The 20,496-nt window shown below is 38.0% G+C and overlaps 1 protein-coding gene across 4 annotated transcripts in view; it reads right to left on the minus strand.

The window, feature by feature from the left end:
- The window catches only part of itfg1 (integrin alpha FG-GAP repeat containing 1), a 169,208-nt gene that overhangs the window by 43,649 nt on the left and 105,063 nt on the right, over positions 1 to 20,496 (minus strand). For 2 of the 4 annotated variants that reach the window (XM_044102727.1, XM_044102744.1), the window contains exons 13-14: positions 6,247 to 6,290; positions 2,167 to 2,245 (exon numbers count right to left, since the gene is read on the minus strand). In XM_044102727.1, coding sequence (XP_043958662.1) covers positions 2,167 to 2,245; positions 6,247 to 6,290 — 123 coding nt within the window. Of the gene's footprint in view, positions 1 to 1,268; positions 1,376 to 2,166; positions 2,246 to 6,246; positions 6,291 to 16,594; positions 17,664 to 20,496 lie in introns of those variants that run through there. The other 2 variants (XM_044102736.1, XM_044102753.1) reach the window with 2 other exon arrangements.

Consider the following 20,496-nt stretch of genomic DNA (forward strand, 5'->3'; position numbering starts at 1 on the left):
ACCCACAGGACGTTTAAAGAACGGCGCACAATTAAAATAATATCCAGGCAGAGATTTTAAATTTAGCACATAAAGGGTTAATGCACACAATAAATTCTCCTCCTCACTATGTGTAGTACACCTCATCTCTCTGCACAGATGTGGCACTTTTTTATTTTATACTAATGGATTACAATTATCTTGATGCATTGCTGGACAAGTTCAGCTGGCACAAGTGTTCTGCAGTCAGGCTTCCTGCTGATGTGAGTGTTGTGTAAGTACTTCTTAATAAAATGATTCGTGCTCTGATGTAAGTGAGTGAGTGAGTGAGTGAATGCATTATTGTTAGAAAAAAATAACTGAAGGAAACAGAAGGAAATCTACACAGTAACTACTCTGCGCTCACTAAAACCTGGTGAAAAGTCGTGGCTTCAGCATGGTAAAATCTTTATGCACTAGACGACAATTGTATACCTGCTTGGTGCTGGAAATAACTTGACTTGCAAATGCCCACAACCTGAACCACATCCAACACCTGGGGATGAATTGGCATGTTGACTGTGAGCGGACCAACCTCGGTAAAGCTTTTGCGACTGAATGGCAGCAAATCCCTGCAGGCGGCTTTGTGAGTCTTAGACTGTGGTCAGAGCTTAACGCAGTGAAAAAACACTAAAGTCGTTCCCTCTGCAAATCTCCACCAAGGTTCGGCCTTTTGCAACTCCCAACTTCAGCTAGCTGTGACTTTCTGCTGCCTCCACATTCTGTGGGATGTTGAATTACTGTCCATTTTCTCTGCAGTAGGCGTGGGTGCTGGCGGTAAAAGCCCTCCCCTCCGCCCCCTCCCTCTTCGCTGTGGCCGTCAGTGCCCAGTTAACTGCATATGTTACACCTTGAAGAGCAAATAAACTGTCCTGATTTAAAACCTATAAACAACATTTAGCGTTTGTAGAAGAACTAAAAGTCCCTCTGAGGAAAGTCTCTTTTGCATCCCGACAATTACAGCCGTCTAAGGGAGAGTGAAATAATTATGATGTTGAACTGTGATCCATCTACTCATTCTTTAAATATGTATCCACCCCAGCTGCGCCAAGAGACAAATGAAACAACCAAATCTGACAGAGTGAGATTATGCAGCGCGCGACTATATATATCTCTGACCCCGGGCTGTCAGTGCATCTTGTCCTCATCAGCTCTGTGTCCTTCCCACAGTCTAACATCGAGGCTGGGTGGAGCTAATATGGCGTTCCTCGGTGTCAGTGTAATGCGCTGCTGTCCTCAGCGTCGTGTCTTATCTACTCCAACATCTATCTCGCTCTACCTTCGTATCCTTCAGTCCTCTCATGTAGCTGGGATGTGGAAGTGTTTGTCATCTTCAGCGGCGGAGGGAGAGTTAATCCTACAGGGGAGCAGAATCTCCGATCCTTTACAACACCAGAATCAATGTTTGTGATTAAACATCACCCATTCCAACAAAGGCTGAGACTCGTGTTGTGTTAGGTATAATGATAAACCCTGACACACAGAACATTATGTGCATTTATATCAGCATACAAGCAATTCCTTTGGGGCTCTAAGTAATGAATTTGAACCATTTTTGCGGGGAACAGACTGATTGTACAACAAGCAGCAAAGACTAATTTAAAACACCTCTTGTTTCAAATACAAGGAACAAGAAGTGTTTCTTGACCTCGCCCTTCTTGACCAGCAAGTTGGTCTGACCCGTGTTGTCTTCACTGCAAAAACACAAAATCTTAACAAGTAATCTTGGTCTAGTTTCTAATGCCAATATATTAGTACACTTGAAATAAGACAAAGCTAACTCACAAGTAACTTTTTACCAAGATATAGAAGCTTGTTTTAAGTAAATAATTTCTTAGTACTGATGATAAAGTACTTGTTCTAGTGTTAGATAATTTAACTTATAACATGGGAAAAATGTCTTGTTATTAGTGAAACAATCGGCCAGTGGAATAATTACTTTATTAAGATATTTGCTCTTGAAATTAGACCGAAATGACTTGGTGAGGTCTTGTGTTTTTGCAGTGAGACCAGTGTAACGGTGATGTAAAAAAGCTGAGGCAGAATCTTTTTCAGGAAAATAATGTTCCATCACTGAGGAGAGCCGTTTAAAACGAGGAGTGAGAGCTGCTGTTAAAAAATACTGACTAAAAACAGAAGAGTGCTCACCTGAGGCATTTTTCAAGTAGCCATTAGAGTCCACTGTGGTGTACATGACATAAGGGCCTGGCTGATTCACACCAAACGGCTGTTAAAACAAACACACACAGACACACAATTTAGAAAAAAGAAAAAGCTCAACACTTCTGACATTTTACACAATCTTCTCACCATCACAGGTGCAAACGCAAAAGGCCAGACTTAGCTGGCTTGAACCTGCCCGACTAAAAACGACTGTGACATGTGCGTGTCCGTGCGGGGCAGATGGTTAGATCTCGTCTCATCTCCTCATTATGAAAGGACGACATGGAACGAGGAGACCCGTCGAGTCGTCCTTCACTTTCCATCGGCTAATCACGAGCCCGTCACACACGCAGACACACTGCGGGAAAGACTCGGCCCTTTTATGCGGCGACACGGCGGCGCTTTGGGTGAGAGAGGAATAGGAATGAGGTAAAAAAAATAAAATAAAAAAAAACAGACAGAAGAGGGGAAAAAGAGAGTGAGAGATGAGGAGAAGACTAACGGGCTGAACGCGTGAAGGGGGACGAGAGGTGTGACTAAGAAGAAGAGGGGAAGGAGAGTGGAAGAGAAAGACGCGAGCGCGGCTGATGGATGGGAGAGGATAGGAGTTAAAGCAGCCGCGAGCTCCACTCGTCTACCGCATTCATCATATTTTTCACTTAGACAAGCAGGCGGAAGAGTCGACAGGCAGAGGAGCAAAACAACCGGCAGCCTCTTGTTGATGTCAAAGATAATGTGTTTTGCAAAGGACTTCTCCACCAGTGAAAGGTTTTGGGAGAGGAGTAACGGTGCAGGAGGCTTTTTTTTTAATTTTTTTTTTAACCTGTTTATTTCTCCTGCTTGTCCACCTACATGTGATAATTGGCCATTAGCGCTTTCACAATAAACACAATGTGTCTCACAGCAAAGCATTCAGCGCTTTTCATCGAAAACTGCACCCAGACTGAAAACGATTCTGACTGATAAATATTGTGCCAAGTAAGCTCAAAATAAGAGCGTCTTCAACGAGGGCAATATGAGCAATAGCTTTTATATCATTACACCATGAAATTTAGCAGTAAAAGTAATCACTTAAAGTCGTAAAGTGAATAGAAAGTTAAGAAACAAAAGCTAAGGAACTCAGGGTGTTGATTTCTATCAGATATCAACAGCAGGTTTCCACCAACTCATTATCTTCATTAGCATTTGATCGCTTTTTAATGGTATCTACACTTTCAAGATTGTTTTTTTTTTTTTTGGTTTGGTCAAATTGAAACGATTAATCATGATTAACTGATTATCAAACAGATTGTCAAAAAAAGACAAAAAAAAAGGCCATTTACTGAAACAATAACACATTCTGAGCAGTAATTAAACCAAAACTGTACAAAAATAGAAACGTTTTGCATTTAAGATAAAAAAAAAAACAAAAACATCTTTGTCTGTAAATATGTTCAACCATTAGGCATAATTTTAGCTCCTCCTGGTTTAAATTGTGTAAGAAAAATCTCTAATTGAGCACCTTCTGCTATCAAATTTCAGATTATTAATTGGTTAATTGAAAAGCTACAGAAGGGATCAGCCCTGAACCGTATTTAATCTGAGTCAAGTAGAAAGGGATGAACTTTTCACATGTTGATTTTAGACATATTTTCTTAGCTGCTGATGCATGTCTACTAAAGTAATTTCATATTATTGCATTTTGGCAATAAATTGTTTTGTTTAAAAACAGAATTTAACTATTTGTTTATTTGGATCTTTTATTGCATTTCTAATATTTTCTAAAACAAGCACATGATTAATCGATAAATCGCCAGAACAACTGACAGACGAAACCATTACTAAGATAATGTTGGTCAACAGCTAAAAAATGGTCCATTTTGATGAGCTGAATCCAAACATCACATTGGTTTTGCTCAATCAGGTCAACTCTCTGAACTATGGAGCAACATCAGCTTCAAAATGCATGACTTGTTCTCACGTGTGGATCGGTTCGCTGATGATCTGGATCAATGAGTGACGAGCAGGAGGAGAGGCTCCATCAGGACAGAAAAGAGACGGAGAATTTTACACAGGGAAGACGTGATGTTCAATTTACACGTACTTACCCGTATCAGTGTTTATTGTTCAATTTGCAGAAATCCAAGTTTGTAGCATTTAATTAATACACTCTTTTAGAAAACTTTTTTTTTTCTCCTAAAACTTCTTTTGGATGAGAATTATTAACAGAAGTGAACTGATAATGTCACATTAAAAAGAATAACAATCTAACCTGAGTGAGAAAAATGGATGTCACTTTTGGATTCAGCTGTGCAAAATGGTCCTAATTCAATTGAAAAAACACAGAGAATTTCTAAAAAATATATTTTTTGTATCCCAGTAAAATCAATGTAAACATAATTTAGGGCTCTGATACTTTAACCACTACGGATGGGGTGGGGGTAGCAGGAAGTTGTGGAAGTTATGAGAAAATCCACTCCACTGTAAGTCCCAGTTGAGATCACAGCTGTCAAAGTATAACAGACTAAAACTAATCCAAAGTACATTTTCAAATGTCAAGAGTGTTTAAAAAAAGGAGGAAAAACTCCAGCAGTTTACGAAATAAAATCCAACAATGTTGTTTTATTGCAAACAGACCCGCTGGCGTAAAGACCAAGGTGTTTGGTTGCTGGTTTACAGAGGTGTGTGTAGAAATCTCTGTGATTTTACAGTTTGCAACCACAGCTGTCCATCAGAGTGAAGTGGGACGAAGCCACTGCCTCTTATCTGAACAGTTCTTAAAAACTCAGAGAAGGAAGGCTAAAACAACAACAACAAAAAACAAAAGAAACTCTTAGTTTACTCTCTTATTTTGTTTCCTGTTTTCTGCTTCAGTTCTTCTCATATTTTTAAAAACAGCAAAGCCTTTTACAATTGTTATTTTAGGAACCTTTTCTTAATTTTGTTTAAAACTTATTTTAAGAAACTTGGAGCCCTTCTCCGGTTTTTACATAACAGGAGATTTTCCTCATCTTAAAATGTTGTAAAAAATAAAATAAGATAAATAAAAATCAGCCTTGTTGTTTTGATCCTCCCTCCTTCAGCAGGACGATTCAGTCTGAGCTTGTTGTTAGAATCCCTCCCTGGTTCACTCTGCAGTGTTAATATACCCATATACTACTACTAATAATAATATACTGACGTGTCGTCAATATGTCAGTGGCTCTTTAAAAAAAATAAGCTATTTTCTGCTATTTTGCTGCATCCTTGACACCATGTCGCCATAGTGAAGAGAAAACAAACAGCAGGTAATAATGTGGAGCTTTTACAAAAGGTACGGCTTGCTGCTCACATTCTTCTCCTTTAGCTTCCATGTTGCCAGCCAACAACTTAGTGATTGTTTAGAAAGGTTTATGTAAATGCGGCATTAACTACAAAGAGAAAATCACTATTTTATTTTATTTATTTTTTTTATTATATGAAACTGGTATGACTTGGATTCCTTTTATCGTAATAAAAACTACATAGATCTACTGACAAGTTTGGTTTTGCACAATATTGAAGAAGTTCACTGACTGAATGTTCAAATTATTTTTACACTGCAAAAGCACAAAACCTTACAAAGTATTTTTGGTCTAGTTTCTAATGCAAATATCTTGGTACAAATTAGTTTTACTTAAAAGAAAAATAGAACTAACTTCCAGGTAACTTTTCAGCAACATATAAGATCTTGTTTTAAGTCAGTAATTTCTTAATATTTATTAAAAATAACTAGTTCCGTTGGCAGATTATTTCACTTATAACAAAACTGCCCCCCTCACATTATAAGTGAAATATTCTGCCTGTGGAACTAGAACTTTTTCATCAATATAAAGAAATTATTGGCTTAAAGCTGCTACATATTGCTGAAAAGTTACAAATGAGTAAATTTGGTTTTATTTTAAGTGCACTAAGATATTTGCATTAAAAACGAGACCAAAGATACTTGGTAAGGTTTTGTGTTTCTTCACTTCGTACTAAAGTTTTTCGACAGTTCTTAAAAACCAATGTGATCCAGGCACACAGGAGCTTTTTATGTCAAGAAAAGTAAAGTAAAAGGTTTCTCACCTTGACATCTTCAGGACAGGCGTTAGAGCAGAGGCCGCTGAGCACTGTGGGAGAAAAAGGCCCGTTAGAATCAGCATCAGAATCTCTGCTTTCCAGAATATCACAGCGAGAAGGACTCGCTTACACGGCGACTCTAAGTGGGTCCAAAATGGCTGACAGTAGGAGGGGAAAAAAGATGTAAAAACTCTGAGCGAGGCTTATATGATTCTCATATTTTCATGACATCAAACACAATTTATTAATCACACAAATGCAAAGTAGATTTGGTCAAGACGGTAAAAAAAGAAAAAAAAAAAAAGAAAAAAAAAGCAGGGCTAGAAATAAGCTGCCTCTGATGATAAACAAACAAAATAAATAATAATGTGGAAACTATTAACATGAACATGTGTGCCAGGAGAGCGTTTTACTTATTTGTGCATACAAGCGGAGCGAGGACAAAAGTCGACTGAATTGTAAATCAGTCATTAGTCGAGAGCCTTTATTAGCATAGTAATGGGGTCCTGGGTCTACGGTTGCCTTAATTCGTCTGATGGGATCAAACTAAAAACATAATAGTGTTTTCTTGGGCTGGACATATCGGTGTGTTCCACAGTACAGTGCTAAACTGTATCGAAACCCCGCGAACGAGAAATGACTGAAATGAATCACAGTGAACGACTAGCAAATGTCAGAGGGTTAATATTTGTCAAATTATTGCGTAATTAACACTGACCAAGGTGAAAAAAAGACCAGGAGTGGAGGTACATTTTTTTTAAACGCCCCCTTTAGCTGCACAGTTATTAAATTAGAAGTCGTCATTGGATTATCAATGTTTTAATATACTAATTGGAAGGGATGCAGTACTTGGTGGGAAATTACTTTTTAAGTGACGTGCAATAACACTTTGCTTGTTATTGTCTGGACTCTCACGGCCCTTGATGGGTGAATATGCCACAGTGTTGTGCGGTGAACTCATTAAGCCCCATGGAAATGATGGGAACGCACTTTTGACTGAGAACAAGAGCTAAACTAGCGGCGTTCCCATTACAATTGTGTGTAAAACTCATAGATATACTGCTAATGTTGAAAACACACAATTATGGAAGGGCGGTGTTTCCATTAAATGAGAAGCACAATTAAAATCACATGTGAATTAGTTTGCTCACGAGATAAGTCATCAAAAAAATCAAGCCGCGCCATCATCCTCCTGCTACTTCCTGTCTTCTTCTTCCTTGTTTACACCAACGGCAACATCCAGTTGTTGATCACACACGACTTGTGTGATATAAAAAAGAGTTTCCATTACAGTTTTGTAACAAAAGTCAATTTTGATATACAGCCAAAATAACTGACTGCTTTTGATCAAACATTTGATCAAAATTTTATTTTATTTTTTTAAATTGGCGTTTCCATTGAGCTAAATTTATTTTCAAAATGTCAAATTGCAAAATTACATGGTCAATGGAAAATACTCGAGGCAACAGTGCAGTTGATAAGGGAACGACATTATAACATGATTTGATTTTACATTGTACTGCCCCTTTAAGACAGCTGATCACACCGCATTTAGTGGCATCGGCGTAACGGGGGATGAAAACAAATGTTCCCAATATTGTCAAATTATTTTAGACATATCTCTGCCCTTTTACATCAGAATTATGATGGGTGTTAGTCTTCTTTTACAATAACTGATATTACTACTTTGTGTTAGTTTATTACACAGACTTCTAATAGAAAGACATGAGTGTAAGTGGTCGTCTTGCAACATCACGAGCAAAGTTTCAAGGGGTATGAATACTTTTGCAAGAGGATAAGAATTCTCCCTCTTCCCTTCCCTCAATTCCAGCATCAATTAAAATGCCAGACTTTAGGCTGTGCATGGACATCTGGGGTGTGAAAACAATGTCTATGTTATATAGAGAATATATACAGTATATGTCCGCTGCAGCTCGTTAAAATCCAATAACAATCAGGACAATGCAGCATCGCTCCAAGCTTAATTTGCTGTAAGCTGCCGTAATAAAACTTTGCCACAAACAGAGTTTCTATTCTTGGGCATGTCACATCCAGTAACCGTGGAGACACCTCCTTTTAAGCTTTTACCCAGACGTCTTGGTACAGTATTTTCACTCGTGATGTGTACTTAAAAAAGAAAACACTTAAATTCGTAGATTTTGTGTGAATGGCTGTAAAGCCACCTTTGTTTTTGCTTAAAGTGGTTATTAACATAAAAGTCTCATTTGACTCGCCTTCTTAGCCTGGAAAGAAATGATGAAAGCCAACATTTCCTTACAATTTGAGTTTTGTAGTTCATAATGCAACAAATGCCATTATCTTTTGTCTCTGAAATAGGAAAATATTTTCTTTTCAATGTGTTTTCCTAAGTGTACCAGCCGTGCAGTGAAGATTTAATACCTGCAGAGCACACGGCAAACAAATGGTCACAGAACTGCAAGGGGACACTAGCATACTCAAATGGTAATTTCTGTCAAAAAGCAGAAAGATGAGAATAAAACAACCAAAAAAAAAAAAAAAGATAAATAACGGCATTTTTCTTTTTCTTTTGATTTAGAGTCTAAATGAGAAATAAATTGATCCAAGGGGTGTATGATTCAGCCTACTGATCCTGGATCAATCAATATTTACCTGCCGAGTTATGAAGAGCAGCTGGGTTGTGTTTAAAAAAAATCTTTTCACCTCTCTTGGAGCCTGTAGATTCTGTTTCTATAAATGACCTTGATATTTTAGGTAATTAATGATCTCAGAATCCTCCACAACATTCTCCCAAAGAGCTCAGAGCAACACAGATAACATTGGCTCCACAAAAAGCATCTTATTGGTTATTACCGAGTCTCATTAATCCAAACTGCAACAGAAAGGCCTTTGTGCCGCAAGCTGCGTCATTTCCACTCACTGGGATGTTTAATGTGCAGGGGGACGGCGATGCTTAGAGGGAGAAGCTTCCTGTGGAGAGTTTGTCTTGCAGGGGGGGAGAAAAAAAAAAGCTTTTTTGATCCTCTGAAGCGTTTCCCATAAATGTGTGAATTGGGACCTTTTTCCTTTTTGCCCTGTGACTTGTTTAGGCAGGGTAATAGAGTGAGACAGAGATAAAGTGAGTGTCTCTCACCAAACATGTCATGGTTGACCACCCCGAGAAAAGATGACATAAAAGGCGCTTCGACTCGCTCAGTCTTAAGCCGTTTATTTTATGCTGTTCCACAAGTTTCATATGTTTCTCGGTTTTGACACATCTTAACCAGGCCAGGCTGACAAAGTTGAGTGTGTGAGTGTAGCTGTGGTTCTTTGGCTTTATATTCACATGTATTGTACAGGTAAAAACCAAAAAAAAAAGTCTAAAAAAGTCTACAGTGAAATATTGTAAGTCTTTACTGCTTGTAATTTGAATGACTATGGCTGGAAAATGATGAAAATCCAAAATTCAGACGTTCATATGGGGGTGAACAATACAACATTATTATATCGAGTTGATTTGTTGTTGCTGTTGTTTTTACCTTTTTTCTATGATAAACTAAAACTGTTTTACCTAACTAGCAAACCCACTAATTAGGTCAAATCCACTCTTGCCACATAGCAGCCATACAACAATATGAAAATGTTCAGAAATGTTTGCAAATACATCAATGTTTAGTAAACTTTAGCATAAATGTTACCACTGTTAGTGATAGTGTCAGTAGCTGTAATATTTTGTCATTTCAAAATGTCACCTGCTACTGAAGTACAAATCCTAAATGCAGAAACGTTAAAAATGCATATATGTTTAAATACAACTAAGATATTGAACATCAAGTTCAGATGACTTTCATATCTTCTCCATCTTGTTAAAAATGTGTAAAATATGCATTATCTTAAGTGAAGTAATTACATCATTTATGATTCACAAAATCCTCTATATGTCCTCATATTTAGACCTAAGTCACTTAAGTTTTTCCAAACAATAGCAAACATGTTAGACAAAAAACAGAAAATCACTTTTTGTCTGAGGTTGAAATGCAGCAGAATGTCACCTTTGGAAAATGTCTTTCTGCACATATAGAATGGAAATGTTCCTTCATCTCTTTTTCTTTTCTCCTTTAGAGGACTGAGTTGAGTGTTTTCTTATAACCTTCGATGCTCTAACATAAGTCCAGTTAGCGTACAGAAAGGTTTGAAGTGCTTTGTTGATGTGTTGTGTTGACAAGGTCAGCCTCAAGTTCTGAAGTTCTAAGAACTAAATCGACCAACACATTTTAAAACATCAGACTCAGAATAATTTGGTGTTTGTTTTAAAACAGACCTTTCTTAACGATTCTCCCACAGTGGGATTCCCAGCTTGAAAATTTGAAGTATGCTCACTACAGGAAGCTAAAAAAATGCCTCTTTTATATCTTCAAATATTCTAGTTCCTACACAAAAATTGACATAGACAGGTTAATGTTTTCCAAAAATCAAAGATGGAAAAAAACACAAATAAATTAATGGATAATCCCTGCATTTAATTTCTGAGCTCCCGCTACAAAAAAAGGCAAAACTTGAATCATCTTTTCCTCCTTGCAACCTTCTTATGAAGCACTGCTCAAAATCCTCTTAATGACTTCAAAAAGATGGTGTCAAAACACGCTGCCATCATAACAAAAGGATAGATGTGTCCCTCCCACGTGCCATTTTTAAACTTGATCCAACCCCAAAACGAATCGCAACAAATTAGACCAATGTAGTATGCAAATGATGCAGTGTTAAGGCACTGTATACAGCATGACTCCATTTTCATGTGCTCTGATCCTTTTACATGGTACCTCGTCTGCCGCCACTTTATGGGAATAAACGAGATTTTTATTTTTTTCCTCCCAGTTTTAAAAAGAAATTGTGTACGTGTTGCAAAAGCAAATTGACTGCTTTGAAGTTCACAAGCTTATTAAGAAAATGCCTGAGGCAGGGTTCAGATGGAGCTTCCATCAAAGATAAACATGCAAACCCTTAGCTGACCACACTACAAACTAGCAACTACTTAACAGGTTGATAATCTTCATAGTAAGAAGTCCAACTTTGCCAAGGAGACTTTGCCTCCTTTAACAGTAGTGTCTTGTTGCCTGACAAAGTGATTTGATGATTCCTATAATATGGCTGACCACAACGATGAGGCAAACCAGTGCACACTCCTCAAGGGATGAGAGCTTGTTGCTGGTTGAACTTTGGCTGCTGGGACTTCTTCAGGTTGAGTCTAAAGAAGCGACAAGAACCACCTGCAGAAAGAAATGTTAGGATAAGGTTCCATGCAACCTGGATGACAGGCGAGGGTGGGTCATTGATACTAGGTCCTAGCAGCATAATCCAGCTTTAGGGACATTGAATGCCACCTCATTGATGAGTAAAGAGCCACTGCTGTTGTGTTGTTTGAATGGTACCACAAGAATAGCCTTCACAGTCTGAGTGGTGTTTTATTATTCGGTGTCTGTCTATAACAAACACCATGTGCCAGCCTGAGGTAGTTCATTGTTGCCAGGTCACTTTGGGGCAAAGGTCAATGATCGACTTTGTAATCGTATCATCTGACCTGCGAACCAATCACCACCCGATAGTGAGGTGGATCCAAAGGCAGGGAAGGCTGCTCGACACATCCGTTCAAATGATCTATAATTCACAACTCTGGGAGGAGTGCATTGTAGATCACACCTCCTAATTTCCCTCGTGTGTTGAGGAAAATTAGGTATATGAACTCGGAATGGACCATGTGAAGCTTCACCATTGTAGATAGAGCTTCCAGGACCTGAGGCCTGAAGGTTATGGGTACCTGTCATGGTGTCCACCAGCCTGTTGTCTGGTGGACACCAGTGGTAATGGAAGCCATCAGGCTGAAGAAAGAGACCTTTGGGGCTTGGTCTTCCTTTGGGAATCCTGAAGCAGCTGACAGAGTGACCAGAGAGATTTGGGCCGAGGTCGTTGTCAGGTGCTGGAAGAAGCACTTTGTCCTCTACAAAGGACACAGAAAATGGGTTGAGGAGATCTGAGTCTGAGGGTTGAGGAGGATGGGATTCTATCACTGTGGTAGAAGCTGCCAAAGTAATTAAAAGGTTCAGCCTGAAATTGTGAAACCTCTGGACATTGTGGAGCTGTCATGGTTGTCACATCTCCTCAATGTTGCCTGGAGGACAGTGAACCAGAGCTTTACCCTCGCAGAACTACTGAATGGGTTATGGGAGTATGCTTGTCCATTTTACGTGTGTTTTTGTATCAGGAGGCCAGATACATAAAACATGAATGTGGTCAGAAAGCACATTATTCTACGTAAACACGAGATCATTAGATCAGTGTTTCCCAACCCTGGTCCTCAAGACACATTGCCCTGCATATTTTAGGTATTTCCTTGCTTCAATCCAGCTGATTTCAATTGATGACTAATAGTTTGTTGAACTGCAATCAGTTGAATCAGGCACAGTAAAGCAGGAAAACCTCTAAAACATGTAGGGCAGTGTGCCTTGAGGACCAGGGTTGGGAAACTCTGCATTAGATTATATTCATCTATGAAGGACACAACAATCAATAATCTAAATGGAGGGTTTGATCCATCACTTGTTTAAATTTAAAACTGTTAAGGGTCAGGGTACTTTTATAATTGTCTGTAGCTTACACTCAATCAATGGCACTATAGGATTAAACTATTTGTCTAAAGTGAGGCTCCTTTTGAAGGGAAGAAGAGAGAAGTAAGGTCAGAAGGAAAACACTTCAGGAAGCCTCACAGTTACTATCCCACGACCTTACGGCACACTCCACCCTACACAATCCTCTCAACCACAACACAAAGGCTGAAAGTTACTGAAGCGAAGCAAATGTTAATGTGTTAGAGAATACATTACCATATAATCAACCTATAATACACTTTCAGAGGTGTCTCTGCCTATCCATGGGGACGGTACAGAAAGAAATCGTAGCGTAGTCTGTGTTGCATTCTGGGTAAAGAGAACCACTTTTTGTCACTGTCTAAAATCTACAGAAAGCTGAATAATTTCACAATACTGTGTCAAATACTGTGATCAAGCCAAGAGGCATATTAACTTAATAGAGATTAGATGGATTTTTATTATTATTTTTTCAATTTGTGACGATTAAGGGTCAACATTTAAAATCTAAAGACAGAAAATATGTGGGGCGCAGCCTGACATCTTGACAAGGTGCGAGGGAAAAACAAAAACAACTTTTGTATCATTACAGCCGCATACTTTTAATCTGTTAAGTTTTTCATTGTTTTTACTTTATTGCCTACTTGACCAAACAAAGGGTGATTTGTTGAAGAAAAGAAAACAAAAACTCCACAGGATTTAAAAATCCCATTTCCACAGAAATGCAGAGACTGTAAAGAACTGGACTAACAAGAGGACTGTGAAATCTCTGTAAATTCAATTTAAAAACATTTACACTCAATGTACATCATTCATAACAAAAAAGCGGTGTTCGTTTTAAGATGTCCTATATCAACAAAAGTTTTATCTGCTGCAAACAAAGAAAAATCCTTCCTTCAATAATCAATAAACAAAGAATTCAAAATATTCAAACTGATTTATATCTGCTGACCAGATTTCTGCAAGTATTTTGACACTATTCTGTGGTGAAGTGCCCAATGCCATAGACAGGTAAAATTATTTCTCTGTGTTGCTGCAGGGACAGGAACCTTGAAATGAACGGTTAATTTATTGAATCTGACTGTGTATTCATAGAAATAAAAGGACACTTTCAGTCAAATCTTCTCAAAGTACCACTACTCTGAGAAATCAAGATGGCAGAAATAAGTAAAGGCAGTACATACTAGTATGATAAACACTTGAAAGTGAATTTACTGATGCACAAAGGGGAGAAGAAATAGAGGCAAGGCAGACATTAACATCAGTGGATTAATCCCAAATATCTCAGACTCTACAATACTGATCGACATGATTCAGGAGTGTGAGCTGGTCCTGCTTCTTCTGCGAGTGGTTTTGTTCTCCACCCTACAGTACTTGGGTGGCGTGAAACAACTGCATAACAGCTCCGCTACGCCCAAAACAAGCTTTGTGGAAGAGCTCTCAAACTTCCAGAGGGGAACATCTCTTATTAGCATTCAATGCCAGAATCTCTCTCTCACACACATAAACAACCATCCCCAAAGCCTCGGTCGGACTGAGCTAGCCTATTTTGTGGCGTAATATAAGAACTGATGACAGCTCTTTTGTGGCGCTAACCTAATCAAGCGGGAGGATGAGCGGTCATCTGTATTCTGCCATGCTCTGTGTGACCACTGGGCTACATGTTCTACCTCTGCTTCGGTGAAACAGACAATGAAAAATGTTTCATGATTTCATAATGGTGTGTGAATGGTTATGTCCATGTCCGGTTAGTGTTCATATGGCTTGTAACCACAGTGGTTTATGAGTGCAGTCGATTAACATCCCTTGGGATCAAATAATGCCTCAACTGCAGCCACACATCCCACATGAGCTGAGAAGGAGACAATGTGAGTGATGAAGAAGAGAAATTTTAAACTTTCCTTTCCATAAATCATAATGGCCAATGTAAGATTGGAAAACAAGTTGGCAAAGGTTTGGGATTAATAAAGTATATTAATAAAAATGTTGAAAGGAAGTCACAAGTCATGTTGAGGATGCAGCAGAGATTCTCGATAATAGAACCAACACCACTTTTGAACAATAAAATAATAACATATTAGGCTTCAAGCACAGTGTACAACATTAAATATATAAAGCTTAAGGGAGATAAAATTAACGACAACCAGAATAGTATGTTTGTGTATGAGAAATCATACACAAACATACCTTTTAACTAAAAGAGCAGGTTGTTATACTAAAAATAAGCTTACTTTGTTTGATAGCAGAGTAACTGACTACTGAGGTTATAAGATGTTCAATGTGTTCATAGAGACAGCCTGGGGGAAGAAACTGTCTGGCATGGTATGGTATGTTACTCTATGGTATGGTATGTTACTCTATGGTATGGTATGTTACACTATGGTATGGTATGGAATTCTGTGCTATGGAATCATATGCTATGTTATGCTATGGTGTGAGTATGCTGTGATAAAGAATGGTATAGAATGGTATGTTATGCTATGGTGTAGTTTGCTATGGTATGATATAGCATGGTATGCTATGGCATGGTATGGTATGGTATAGAATAGTATGGTATGCTGTTCTATGGTTTAGCATAGTATGGTATGCTATGCTATGGCATAGCATGGCTTGGTATAATATGCTACAGCATGGTATGGTTTGCTATGCTACTGTAAAGTGTATAGTTTGCGACACACCACCATACACCAAGCATGTGGTATGTCATACCATATGTACCATTATACTTTATAGTATAAAGTATAATGGTACATATACTTTATGTATTCTCTACCATGCATAGTATTGCATGGTAGAGAATAGAATAATATAATATACAATAGAATTGTACGGTATAGTGTATTATAGTGTAGTGTGGTGTGGTGTGGTGTGGTATGGAATAGAACAGTATAGTTTAGTGTATTATAGTGTGTAGTGGAGCATAGAATAGTATAGAAGGATTATTAATGTCAAGCTGCATCAGCAGCAATTGAACTGTAAATGTTCACTGCAGAAAGAAAAAAGGAATACGTGAATTTAATTGCTTAAAGTATTTACATTTAGGCTACAAAAAATATTTACAACTTGCAGAAAAAGCAAATCGCCCCTCTTTGCCTGGCACAACTTTACACCTGCTGGACTTTTGATTTTTGATGACTGCAGCTATGTTCATTTTCCCACTTACTGTGAGCAAAATAGGAAAAATTATTGTGTTGTATTTCTCTTTTGTAGGCTAAATATTAATAACATAACACCTGCCATGAACATGAAGGAGTCTTCAAGAATGTTTACTGTTGTCATGAAGTGTCATTAAGTCAATACTGACAATTTTAATGCATAGTTCTATTAAAATGTGCATTAAAAAGTGCATTAAAAGTTTCAACTTTGCATTAAGTGTCATTATTTACCAAATGACGCTTTATGGCAACAGATGTAAACATTCTTGAAGACTCCTTCATGTTCATGACAAATGTTATGACAGTGTCATGTCAGCCTTATGCACACCCCTTCAAAGAGTGTTACCATTACCATTAATGGTACAATAAAACTTTGTGCGGCTTGTTTTAATTGTGAGTTTCATTTAATTTGACGATGAAATTGCACTTGTTAGGTAGACAGTTGAAATACATTGATGTCGAGCCTTAAGAAGTGTTTTTATAGCTGTGGGATAGAAGTTAGCCTATTAGTTGTAAGTGTTGTTTATGATCTATTATTCCAAGACTTGGGACACTTGATATAATCTATTTGACGTTGTATGTAAATCTATTTTGTTTTACCTGGTAATGACTCGGGGTCGGTAGGTGGGCCTTTTTTCCATTGCCTGTAGTGTATGATATGTGTTAAATCAAAGGGAAGATACACTCCAGGAGGCAGAGGGACCTCTTCTTTGACTGCTCTAAACAATGGTTTTACCCTCTCTCTTTCAATCCACAGGACTCTGTTACGTTTGTTTTCTGTTGCTTGCTTGACAATCTCAGGCTTCTTCTTAAACTGAGTTGTCTTCTTCGATTTTGAGTGCTTTTTTCCTTTACCGTGTTTTTTCTTAAGCTTCTTTGGTCCTGCTTCAGAAGGTTGTCTATGTTTGAAAGGAGACGTTAAATGCGTTAGAGAGGCTTGTCTGTCTGTCCTTTCTACACTTTTTTGCATTGTTTTTGTAGCTTGAGATTTCTTTGTTTCTTTACCGTCTGTTTTCTGGACAGTAATAGTATCTTTTGTTGCCTTGCGTTTAGTTGATCTAGCAGTGTCCCGATCCTCATCTGGTGCTGCTCTAGTAGGTTGTGTAGGTTTGACTGAAGCCGTTGGAATAGTTTTAGTGTCTTTTTGGTCATGCTTTAGAGCCCTTTTTAACAGAGCCATTGTAGATTCCTTTGGTCTACCTGGTCCAATTGTACCCTTTCCTCCAGGTCTTTCTTGGACACCAGATACGGATTTAGATGTAGCCTTTTCTCCAGGTCTTTCTTGGATACTGGATACAGTTACAGCTGTAACTTTTTGTCCAGGTACTTCTTGGACATCTGGACATGTCTTCGTCGTAGCATCTTGCGGATGCAGGCTTGGGGCAGAAGAAGCTGTAGTGCCCTCTTCTTTCCAAGTGTGTATCAAGAAATCTAGCTCCCATTGCTCTTGAAAGTGGAAAATAAGTTCTGCGTGGTCAATGTCAGGCATAGCTTTACCAAACTCTAATAGTTCTAAAAAGTACTGACTTTCAAACTGTAGAATATCAGCAGGTTGTGCAAGCGTTACTGCCCGTGTAACACACTCCAACAAGCTCTTCAGCGTACAAATCATTGAAGCCATTTTAAAATTAGCTTTGAAAATGTCTTAAATTGCTCCTTGATACAATCTGCTGGGTTCTGAAGTAGGAAATTCTGTTATAGCTTCACCATGGATACGACAGATGTCATCAGCTGGCCTCACTTTGTGATGTCATAGGAGTTGAATCTCTGATCCCCTGGCATCACTGGAAAACTCTGTTACCGTATACCATGTTCTCTGCAGACTACATTATCACATTTTGGAAATATAAAAATGCTGAAGAAATATTACTGCACAAATGCATTCATGTGGAAACATGTCGGATATGATTTTTCTGTATGAAAATTTACCAAATATCAGTAAAAAAACAAAATCTAGAAATAATTTTTCCCCCAAAAATTGTAATATAAGGGCTTGCCATAAATTGTCAGAATAGATTTAAGGTGACCTTTAACATCTGGTATCTAGTTATGTTGCTTATATTGAATTCCAGCGATGAAAGGTTGCCATGGAAACCAACATATAGGCCTGAAAAGTCTTGACCTGCAGCTTGATTTACTATTTTTCTTGCAATAATTTATAGAATTTAATTTGTCAAGAATTACAAAAAATAAAACATGCAAACTTTCAATTATTGTAAGCAGGAAAAAAAATAACTAGGTTAAAAAAAATTAATTTGATTGTTTTACTTTGGTATTCTGACTGACTTTTAGTAATATGATAAATATTTTCATGATACACATTTAAAAATCCAGCATTTATTGAACATACTTATTGATAGGTGGTTATTTTCAAATCTGCAAAATTTTATCTGTTGGTGTACAGTTTTAGTTTTTTAAAGCTAAAACTGTACACCAACATAAACATGCCAAACATATGTCAAGACCAATGCAGCTAAATAAGGAACAATTCCAGATTCTGTTCAGACAAAACTTCCTTTTCCAGTCTATTTATTTCTACAACATGAAGGAGTTACAGAATATTTAAAATTTAAATTAGGACATTCTTTTATATCATAGATTTCAATATTTAAGTTTAATAAATTCTTAGAAGAAAAAAATATGTGAAACACTTGGTCCCCATGAACCAAGAGATGTAAAATGACAATTTAAATACGGATAATAATTAATAAGTCGACTATTTAATTGGGAGGATTAACAATGAAATGTTGACAACATAGTTTGGCTAAAACATTTTATTTAATAGAGTTACTATAAAATAGATGCTAATTCAATAATACTAAACCTAATTTTGGAAAGATTTTTCATACTAGTGAAACTTTTAATATCAACTTGCAAATAACGAAATAACACAAATAGAACACAAGGAAGAATTCAAGTACATACAAGATACAGCAGAGCATTTTAAAGCTTTTAATGCACAATAGTCACAAATCTGAACAAACGCTTTTTCAAAAAGATATATTTAAAATTGAGGCTTGGTCTAAACTCCAGAGAGATGTCGTGACGTGTTTTTTTAGCTACAGTCTGGGAACAGATGTTTCTGATTTTGTGTATATTTAAATGAAATAATGCTGGGCCCAAGACAATTTTAAATAACACCAAATAATTTCAGTATGAGTCAAATACTGATCAATGATAAACACTAGGGTTCTCACTTTGGGGTTTGGAGCTGCACAATGCCATTCAAAAAGAAAAAATAAGCAAATAACTGAAAAGTAAATCTATGAGTTTTTCAGACCAACAGTTGGTAACTCAGTGTAGCAATGAATGGCATCCAAATTGTTTTGTTAGTGTAAATTTTTTCTCAAATTGAAACCCTTCAAACAAACCATTATAAACAGATAAGTTAAAGTGTATACCCAGGTGATATAAAAGTATTAATGGTCAGCAGTGCAATGCTTACTTCAGTTTTCCAAAAACTGTGTCAATGCATGCAAGAGAAGAACATTTGCCTGAACTTGCCTAGCAGCTTAGCTTTGGGTGTAGGATTGACTCCCTGCTGACTTCGTCCTTTTGCTGCTTCCCTGATGAGGTGGGGACAGTCAGAGGACAGACCGTCTGAAGGAGTGCTTGGCGTGGCGGTGACAGACTGAGGCTTTCCTCACCGCTCAGCTAGGTTCCCAAACGTTCAGTCTCATTGTAGATCTATAGATCCAAACTGAATCCCAAAGGGAAACATTTCACGTCCAGGTTATCCATATGGACATATTCTATAACTAAATGCCTCTTTAAAAGCATGGCTTGTGCTTGCACCTGCCACTGCCCTGGCAGTTACGATGACATTATAGATTGCAACAGAGCTACGACTGTGCCAGGCGCGAACATTCATATAAAGTTTGCAGCTAACACTATTAACTGTCTGGGAATATATAGCCCTCATATCCGTTAAAAAAACACAAACTATTATATTCTTTCCAATTTAGAGCTGATTGTTCAGAAGACACAGACACAGACACACACACACACACACACACACACACACACACACATTGGCAGAGAAAAGTGGAAAATGTGATGAGCAGACCTCGGTAGGCAAACATGACAGGCCGTGTCAGCTCTTGTGGCAACAAATGCAAGTCAATGAGACCTGAGCAGACACAAAAAGTACACACTCTCTCTCTCTCTCACACACACACCCACACGCACACACACACACACACAGAGTACCATGCAACAACAACTGACAGCTGAGCAGCCCTGCTCTGAGATGCTCATCACTTCCTATTGTCCTCAGGCTGCTTTTGCTGACTGTAGGGCTGGTTGGAGGCGTGTGAGGCCACCGCTGCTGCCAACATGCGTCTGACCTGCATCTCACATTGTGACAGGAAGTGAGGTGACATCTGGTCACAAAAAGCAAGAGGAAGTTCAGACATGACCACATGCTCATGACTACTGATCCAACAAGGATGGTAGACGGCAGAGTTGTTGTTCCTACAACTTCTACCGAGCTAACTTTCAAA

This window comes from Gambusia affinis, linkage group LG02 (genome assembly GCF_019740435.1).
Source record: "Gambusia affinis linkage group LG02, SWU_Gaff_1.0, whole genome shotgun sequence".
Classification (NCBI taxonomy): domain Eukaryota; kingdom Metazoa; phylum Chordata; class Actinopteri; order Cyprinodontiformes; family Poeciliidae; genus Gambusia; species Gambusia affinis.